This window comes from Megalops cyprinoides, chromosome 2, assembly GCF_013368585.1.
Source record: "Megalops cyprinoides isolate fMegCyp1 chromosome 2, fMegCyp1.pri, whole genome shotgun sequence".
Lineage (NCBI taxonomy): Eukaryota > Metazoa > Chordata > Actinopteri > Elopiformes > Megalopidae > Megalops > Megalops cyprinoides.
This window is the reverse complement of record NC_050584.1, coordinates 2,688,901-2,698,667: the sequence shown is the minus strand read 5'-3', so window position 1 is coordinate 2,698,667 and position 9,767 is coordinate 2,688,901. Positions and strand designations below refer to the sequence as shown.

The 9,767-nt window shown below is 45.1% G+C and overlaps 1 protein-coding gene across 1 annotated transcript in view; it reads left to right on the top strand.

Annotated features, from left to right (window-relative positions):
- The first annotated feature begins 4,362 nt into the window (after positions 1–4,362).
- scfd2 (sec1 family domain containing 2) overlaps positions 4,363–9,767 on the top strand; it is a 97,852-nt gene continuing 92,447 nt past the window's right edge. Inside the window, exons 1-2 of the mRNA XM_036554364.1 lie at positions 4,363–5,277; positions 5,761–5,929. Coding sequence (XP_036410257.1) covers positions 4,464–5,277; positions 5,761–5,929 — 983 coding nt within the window. The 5' untranslated portion in view covers positions 4,363–4,463. The remainder of the gene's footprint in view (positions 5,278–5,760; positions 5,930–9,767) is intronic.

The window sequence follows — 9,767 nt, the reverse complement described above, 5'->3', positions numbered from 1 at the left end:
ATCTGATCCTTCTCTGAATGCATTCTGAGACTTTTGAGGTTGAGAGCATGGTGGATATAATTAAAGCGCCCTTTAATGCTATCAGATTTGACTGTTTTTAGTGATTCTGTAACATTGGGACAGAATCATTCCTGCTCTCCCCTGTTTGAAAGTCCTGCTTGTGAGAATCAGTTCGGGCTCACTCACAGCATGTAATGAGGCACTCTATTTAACACAAAAGGCCAGAATTTATTTTTTAAAAATGTATGAAATGAAAATGAATGAAATGAAAATGAATTTGAACACAGTGCATCCCTAATATCATTCAATTACAAAAGCACATTATACATTTTCAGTGGAAGCTGTGCAGTTTATCTGAGTGCCTGGTGTCAGTCATCAGGGAAGGAATAAAAAAAGACAATTTCTGCAGATGAAAAGTAATGCCTTCCTGTGTCTTATTGCAAGTAAGACTTTAACAGCAGTGAAAGAAAGCAGCTGAGGAACCAGCCATTCACAAAAAACTCGATACAGACCTAAGGACGCGTCACATCATCAGAATAAATCCAATCCTCTGAGCCACCACTGCGCCAACTGAAAAATAATTAACGGGAATCAAATTATTATTTAGTTTTCATTTACTGAGGAGGATGCCTCAAACACTAAAGCGTTGTGTCTTGCACAGCGCAAGCAATTTTAGGCTGACATTCAAATAATTGACAGCGCCACGGCGCTGTACGTGATGAAACTGACAAAACATGAGCGGGGGCAACAGTTCAGAAGCAATACCAATACACTGATCTGTGCAACAGTGTTAGCCACACACAAAATGAAGCAAATGCTTTCAAGCGGCAAAATACATTCTGCGCCCAGCCAGTGACCTGCAGTTTCAGAAAGGGGCTGACTCATTACGTCAGTCTATTCAAAAACACGATACATCACTCGGATAATTATCTCGCTGTTAATAATGTACAGATATGTGAAAACGTGCTGAAATTCAATCCCCAGCCCGACGTATAGCTGCAGACCTACTGCATAATCTGACGTGCGAACATGTGGACGGTGCAGTTGACAGCAAGCACAACCAACAATAAGCCCAGATATGAAGTATCTCCAAATTGTTTGACACGCGCTGCCAACCGTGAATATTGGAGATTGATCAGCACGTCGCGTGTAATCAGCCCCGTGGCAATAGGAGCCGCTTCTTTGGCGCCATGAGGCGCTGCGCAGATCCGCTGATCGCTGCGCGCCGTTTGAAATCAATGCTGCGCAGATGCTGCACAGATTCACTGGTCTTTAAAGAACGGGGAATCGACTGTTGTGGTGAACTAATTTAACGGTGATGAGAAATCCAAAATATTCGAGAATCAATGTGGCATCGGCGTAGCATGCACAAAAATAAAGCCCTCATACACATGGGTGCGTCATTGGCGTCCACTAGCAGCCCGGGTTCAAATGAGATATAGATCTGTGCCTCTGCAATCGGGATGGCAAGATTCACCGATTCGCATCGGTGCACCGGCATAAAAGTTCACGATGCGATTGCCCCGATTAAAAAAGTGTGCACCGGATACAGTTTGGGATGAACTCGGGATGCGTCGTTTCTAACATCTTTGCATCGGTAAAATCCGGTTTATTTATATATAATTATTAGTAAAGGCCCTATACCTTTATTATTTAGAAATGTGACCAATAATTATATATTTAGATTGATTCCTCCTCTCTAAACTGTTTCTCAAGCGCGCGCTCTAATCTCCGCTGCTGTCAGTGGCCAATTCTCGTCAAGTCTCTTGGCCAAGTCTCGCGCGAGTTGGAGGCGTGTCCGGGCGAGTCACAGATTATCATAGAGGAGTAAGAGCTACCCGTTCCACCGAATTGCTACAAGTGAAATGTTTGGCGACACTTGTTTGGATTTTTCAAGAGAGACGGACAAAATATGTGAAGTAAAAATGGAACTTTTTTATTTAATTGATTATTTGCTGTCTGCTTAAGAAGAACAAAATAAATAAAATCAAACTGTCTGTACCGTATTGAATTGCATAGCATCATATTCTTTTGCATCGCATCGTATCGCGTTGAATCGCATTGTGTTGAATCAAATCGTGTCGAGTCGCACTGCATCGCAATAGGGGTAAATCATATCGCATTAGTAGTTGCTTCATATGTGTCTTTAATGTATCGAATCGTTGGCAATGCATCGGGATGTGTATGTGATGGAGATGCACATCCCTACTCGGGGCGGCTGCCCTGACACTCGTGTGGAAGCTTGACTGCTCCGACCTGTCGACCTCTCCTCACATAGCTGCTGTATGTGAAGGCACGGCGGGCACGATGGGACACAGGGCTGGTCAGATTGGCAGTTTTGTCAAGTTTAATGTTTTAGAAAGTTCTCCTTCAGAAAAAAAAAAAAAACACTGGCCCTTGCCGTTTTTTGGCTTCAGCATGATTCAAATTATCGCCATTATATCGTGCCAATATTCGCCTAAAATGCAAACAGATGCAGCGCGTGGAACCTTTTAAAATGAACATGTTGAAAGACTGTAGAGATTCATTTGAAACCCAGTTCAAGAAAACTTTTCTGTTTGTTTTGTGGCACAGAATGGAGCTTTCGTTTGAAAAGCAGTAGGCTAAATCGGACAATAGAAGAGATGTGTTGGGCTGCATTATTCTGTTGTCTTCGTTACCATGCTAGGATCCCTTCCATTAGGCCTAATATTTAGCTTTAAAATATGAGGCGCCGTTGTGGACAAAAGTCGTGCGAAAAACGCGAGTGGGAACGAACCCTTTTACGCGAGAGAGGTCCGGTTAGCCCGCGGGAGCAAATGAAACCCTGCGAGCGGGATTGAACCCCCCCCCCCCCCAGTGACAGGTCAAATGGTCTCTGTGGATTTACCAGGTGAATTAATATGAATAGCTAGCTAATATAATAATGATGATCATGATCATGTTGACTACAATTATAAGCTGATAATGACCTAATTAATAAATTACAACAAATATTTTTATGCCAGTGTTTTATCCGCGTATTGTATTTCCTTATTGTAGGCCTACACTTGCTAAAAGGGCAATGAAATCGTATAAAATCAAAATAATTTAACAAACGACTAGCATGGATTGATAGAGAGGATCTAAATTTTCAGAAAATAGTTTGGGCCACAAGCAGGTTGTTTATGATAAACAGCTTTTGTAAATCCCTATGGTAACACGAATTAGATATTCCACTTCCGGGGTCCATTCACGTGACCCACTTCGCGTCTCTATGAGCAATCAAAATCATACGTTACAACTCCGTATCTGTCCTTACTAACCGGCTACACGTATAAACATGGGAGTAAGTAATTTATTTCTCTGTGTTGTTCTACTTTGTTTCCATATGAGCTGTGGCAACGATACCATTGCCCTTAACTCTATTTATAAACAAGTGGTTCAATGGGACCCAAAAGGCCTATACAAATCATTACTATACAATACCATTACTCAGGTGATCCAACATTCGAGCCAGCAAAGCGACATGCTCCTCCAGCACGATGGCAGTGCTCCAGACTGTTGTGTTTTCTTGACTGCAGCGTTCGCCCAACATAAGTCACGCATGTATTTAATTCTTGGAAATATCTCCCTATGTCGTTGCCACGACCCAAAGTAGACAACAAATTGCTCTCACGCAAAAAGGGTTCGTTCCCTCTCGCGTTTTTCGCACGACTTTTGTCCACAACGGCGCCTCATATTAAAAAGTTAAAAAGCCCATGTTGTTTTCTTCAGCATCATTTCATTAATATTCTTCAACATTGTTTTGCTCAGCGGCAGAGTCATTCTTAAAAGCACGAGAGAACAAGGCTCCGTGTTGCTTATGACACCTCATTATATGTATGAATTGCAAGGACAGAAGGTCCCTCCAGATACAGAAATATATACATAGCCTTCCGCAGCACGAATAACCTGCCATTATGCGCACAAGAAAATTCAATGGGCCGTGTGAGACATTTCTTAAGATCACACGACTAACGATTTGGAATACTACACGAAGCGTATCGCTTGCTTTCATATCTATTTTGGCATAAAAACTAATAGACCTATCCACTTTCATATTTCGTGACATACCATACGCGTTTTGCTATTGTTTCTGTATGTAGTTGGATCTTTTATTGTATCGTTTTAACTTGATGGGACTTGTCATATAATAATATCATAATACCAATAATAATACATGCGCTTTTGTAAGTCGCTTTGGATAAAAGCGTCTGCTAAATAAATAAATGTAAATGTACTGCTGTTGCAAACACAAACATCTCTGACGCTGGCGTCACAATTCGAAACTCTGAGCGCGGTGCGCTTTGACGTGTATTTACCGCGACCACCAATGCCACGTCACCTTTGAGAGACCCAGCTACATGTGAGTTTGTGTTGTTGTGAGGGTGAAAGGTAGTTGACAATTCCAGTCCCGTTTTGGAGTTTTTGGTGAATCGGAAATCGCCGATACCTTGGAAACCATGCAGACGGCAGAGGGATTGTCGCGCTTTCCGCGGGAGGTGTGGGAGAAAGTGCTGTCAAAGGTAAATAAAGCGGTGGTTTTCATGGATGTCAGGTGCATGGAGAGCCTCCACTGGAACGGAGGGGCGGTCGGTTTGCTGGAAGCAGGAGCTAGAAATCTGAAACAGTTCTCCAGCTTCGAAGCCGGCGGCGAAAACGAGCCGAAAGCGGTGTTTGTCGTCAGCACCCTGCTGAAAGGCAGAACGGCGGACATTATTAAAGACATCGTCCGCCTCAGTCATTTCAAGTACTGCGTTGTTTTCACCGCCGTGCCGCACTCCATCCACGTCCTGGCGAACAACGTCAACGCCGAGCTCGAAGGGAATCCAGTGTTCGAACAGTTCGAGGAAAAACTCTGCGAGTGGATGGGGGACATGAACTTCACCGCCGAGGTCATGCACGCTCCCGTGGTGCTCGCACCCGTAGCGCCGCAGCTGCTGCTCCTACCTGCCTTCGATGACCTCTTCCCCCTGCTGAGCGAAGACCTGGAGACGATCAACAGAAAACGGCCAGACAAGAAGAAACTGGGAAGCCTGTCGGATGTGGACATGCACTCCCTGCCGCCCGAGCTGCAGATCCGGCTGAAAACGCTCGCCTCTGTGCTCAGCTCCATGTTCGAGTTCGCAAACGCGCGGGAGGAGTGCTTCGCCGTGGGGCCGCTGAGCCGCATCCTCGCTGGGGAGCTGGCCAGTCACCCCCAGGCCAAAGCAAGGAGGAAGACCGCCGCGAACAGAGCCTCCATCGTCTTCATTGACAGGACGCTGGATTTGACAGGTGAGGTGACGGTGTTGTCTGCTCCCCGGTCCAGCACTGTTCCTGCAGGTGGACCCCAGATAAAGTTATCAGTAGGCAGTATGCAGGATGATTGATGTATCTGACCCTCAGCTTTCTCTGCAATGCCGATGGTGTTGTGCTAACAGGTTTGAAAAATGTGCATTTCCTCTTATATGTTCAGACTGCATCTTGCTTTAGTTAATCCCACAATATGGTCATTGATACTATATCCTCAAACATATACGATAAATAAAAGCACTACATCCTCAGACTCCCCCTTGTACATGTTATGGCAGTAAATGTAATGTAATGACTGTCATTGCAACACTGATGATATGGCATTGTCTCTGCACCTGTTTGTATGCATGTTCATCTGCAGGTCTCTCTGGCTAAGTTTAGTTTCTGCTAAAAGAGTGAATGTGAATACACCTCTTTGTTATGGATGCTGAAGTGACTCACATCCTGCTCTCCCCATGCTTGCAGGGGCGGTTGGTCACCATGGCGACAACCTTGTGGAGAAGATCATGTCTGTGCTGCCACCATTGCCGGGACACAGGAACGACGTGCAGGTGGACATGCTGGAGCTCACTGACCTGCAGCACACCCCCAACGCGCAGGGCATACTGGCACTTGGCTGCCTGGCACAACCCCAGTAAGGACATCTATATTGGTACAGCAGGGCATCTACACTGCCACAACCCCAGTAAAGGCATCTACACTGCCACAACCCCAGTAAGGGGGGTCTACACAGGCACAACCCCAGTAAGGGGGGTCTACACAGGCACAACCCCATTAAGGGGGGTCTACACTGGCACAACCCCTGTAAGGGCATTTATAGTGGCACAACCCCAATAAGGGGATCTACACTGGCACAACCCCTGTAAGGGCATTTATAGTGGCACAACCCCAATAAGGGGATCTACACTGGCACAACCCCTGTAAGGGCATTTATAGTGGCACAACCCCAATAAGGGGATCTACTCTGGCAGAACCCCAATAAGGGGATCTACTCTGGCAGAACCCCAGTAAAGGCATCTACACTGGCACAACCCCAGTAAGGGCATCTACACAGGCACAATCCCAATAAGGGGATCTACTCTGGCACAACCCCAATAAGGGGATCTACTCTGGCACAACCCCAATAAGGGGATCTACACTGGCACAACCCCAGTAAGGGCATCTACACAGGCACAACCCCAATAAGGGGATCTACACTGGCACAACCCCAATAAGGGCATCTACACAGGCACAACCCCAATAAGAGGATCTACTCTGGCACAACCCCAATAAGGGCATTTACACAGGCACAACCCCAATAAGGGGATCTACACTGGCACAACCCCAATAAGGGGATCTACACTGGCACAACCCCAATAAGGGGATCTACACTGGCACAACCCCAGTAAGGGCATTTATACTGGCACACAGGACTAACTTTCAGTATTTTGGGCAGTTCTTCTGCTTTCCCTGCTGATGGTTTTAGACCTCTGAGAAATCACTCCATTTTAGCAAAGCATGTGTAGGTCCCAAGGATTTCAGGCTAACTAAAGGTGTTTCAACACGGTGATGTCACTTCCTGTGATTTTAACTGCAGCTTGTCTGAGGTGCTGAGTGTGTATGTGTCCGTGAGTGGTTATGACCTCAGTCCAAAGGATGGCTGACACCAGCTCCACTTTTCTGAGTGCTTTTCCCCCCCAGAATTCTCCATTGAGAGGCTCAGGCTTTGATCTTCCTCTGTGTAAGAAATGTGATGTTTCAAACATTCCTGGCATAAACCGCAACCCCTTATATTAATTTCACCCTGTTACTTTATCCTAACTCTCATATGACCCAAACCTCAGACCACAAACTCCACCCTCAATAGTGAGGTAAAAATGACAGTACTCTGTCAAAACACAGGTGTGCCAGCTATTGGCACCCAATTTACTGGCACACCTAATCCTAACCCTACCTCTAAATCTATCCTATCCATCCCTAACCTTATCCCAGACTGTAAATCTGAATCTGTCCTAACCCTAACTCTAACTCTAGTCTGAAACCAAACCTAATCCCTAGCCCTAACCCTAATCCCAAATATATCCCTACCCTAAATCAAATCCTAAATATTTTTTAACCCATATTCCCTAGCCCTGACCCAATCCCTTAACCCTAACTCTAAATCTGTTTTAACCCCTAACCCTGACCAAACCCCTAACCTTAACTCTAATCTTAATTCTTTTTTAACGTCTAACGTCTCTAACCTGACTGTGTTAGAGTTTCATGTCAGTGAAGGAATCAGATGTCCCTCAGTGATATTTATTTAAACTGTTCACCTGGACGTTCATATGCTGCTGTGAATATGTGGGAGAAATAAAGGCCCCAACCACTGCACGATCAGGAATGGAGCATGTTTTCAGAAGGACTGAAAGCTGCACGGTCGGGAATGGAGCAGGTTTTCAGACGGACTGAAAGTTCTCTCTCTCTGCCAGTTCCAGAGTGAACACTGAAATAGCTGATTGCCTCCTGCCTCTTGATGTATTTAGGGTTCGGTATTGAGTTAGCTCCAGCAGGACCTGTGGACTGCCCTGCCGTCTGGTTTTGCAGACAGTGACACGAGTTGGGTCTGGACCGGCACAGAACCAGCCAGACACATGCCTGTCCCACTGGTGCCTTTGGTGCTCTAAGCCAGTTTCTGCTAAATTTTTAGGCCTCTACTCCAAACAAGTGCAAACTTAAATTTTCATTGAAGGAACAAAATAAACATTAAACATATGTCTATATCACTTCTGTGAAAAAGTAAATGCACCCTTAAAGCTAATGTCTGGTTGGACCACCCTTAGCGGCAATAACTGCAACTAAACACTTCCTGTAATTTGATAAGAGCCTTGCACATCTCTGTGGAGGAATCTTGCCCACTCTTCTTTTCAGAACTGCTTTAACTCTGACAGATTGGTAGGCCTTAGAGCTTGAACTGCTCTTTTCAGGTCCTGCCATATCATCTCTATTGGTTTCAAGTCAGGACTTTGACTAGACCACTCCAAAACTTCAATTTTGCTTCTATTAGCCATTCAGATGTGGACTTGTTTCTGTGTTTTGGATCATTGTCCTGCTGCATCACCCATTTGTGCTTTAGCTTCAACTCACGCACAGATGGTCAGATATTCTCCTTAAGAGTTGTATGGTACATAGCAGAATTCAGATTCTTCCTTCATTGACAGCAAGTCATCCAGGTCCCGAGGCAGCAAAACATCCCCATACCATCACACTGCCACCACAATATTTCACTGTAGGTACGATGTTCTTATAGTGGAATGCTGTGTTCGCTTTACACCAAACATAGGAATTCTTGGGGATCATCCAGGTGCTTTTTAGCAAATGTGAGACAAGCTTTGATGGTTTTCTTGGTGATCAGTGGTTTCAAATACTTCACAATACTGTACACGTGTACATGTGACGCTTCGTTAGGGAGCTCAGTCAGGGAGGTCATCTTTTTAGCATGCTGGTCTCAGAAGACAAAAATGAGCTACAGTCACAAAAACACAGGAGAGGCAGTGCACATTATCATTATTATTATTGCAGACAGAAAGGAGCAGCACTCAGCTGAATGGTCAGGAAGAGCAGAGAAGCAGGCCTCTCGGGGGAGTGCGGAAGAATTAGGGCCTGCTGCCATCTTTAGCCTCGCTCCTCTCTCATAGAGCTGTGGACCTCTTATCTGATAGGATCCAGATGGCCTGATAACAGCAGCTCAGCGATGTGATGCCCCCAGTACCAGCGCAAGAACAGAAGCTCCATCTTATCTGCTCTGGAGTCTACACTCTCTATAGCCTCTTTCAGACATGCACTGAAAGCCGGAACTTATCTTGCCATCAGCTGGAGGAGCTGTATGTGAGAACGCAAATGTCCGAATCAGTCGGAATGGACATGAGACGGACTTCATTCTGCCAGCTCCCTAGTACAAAGTCCGCCTCATGTCGCAGTGAATCCATGTGTGAATAAAGCAGGTAATTTGCCGTAGAGTTCACAGCAAGCGAGTGGGCGTGTTGGTGACGTTTCTATCATGCGACTGGCGCGAAACCGGAAGAATACAAACATCTGCTTCATACTCTTTTCTGCGTGCCTGTATATTTCCTTCCACTCTTTCATTGATATTGCGGATACGTCCAAATACATGTTATTTTGAGTCCAACGATCGTTAAAGAGATAGTTAGCTCTAGCTATACTGCCAAAACTTGTCTTCTTACGATGATTAATTACGTTGGTTAGTAGTTCATTATCTGGTTAGCAGCTAGCTAAGATGTAGCTAATAGTGATAGGTATAGTGACATAGGTGAACTGGTGACCTAACATTACATCACATTACATGCGAACAACAAAAACTTACCTTCCTGTTGTAAAAAATGTATAATTAGTAGTGGTGTAACGGACCTTAGTTGATCCCCCACGGTGTGGCACGCATGTGAACAGCGGATTAATTGCAAAGTTTAACCATAATAGTGTGAAATACAGTTTTA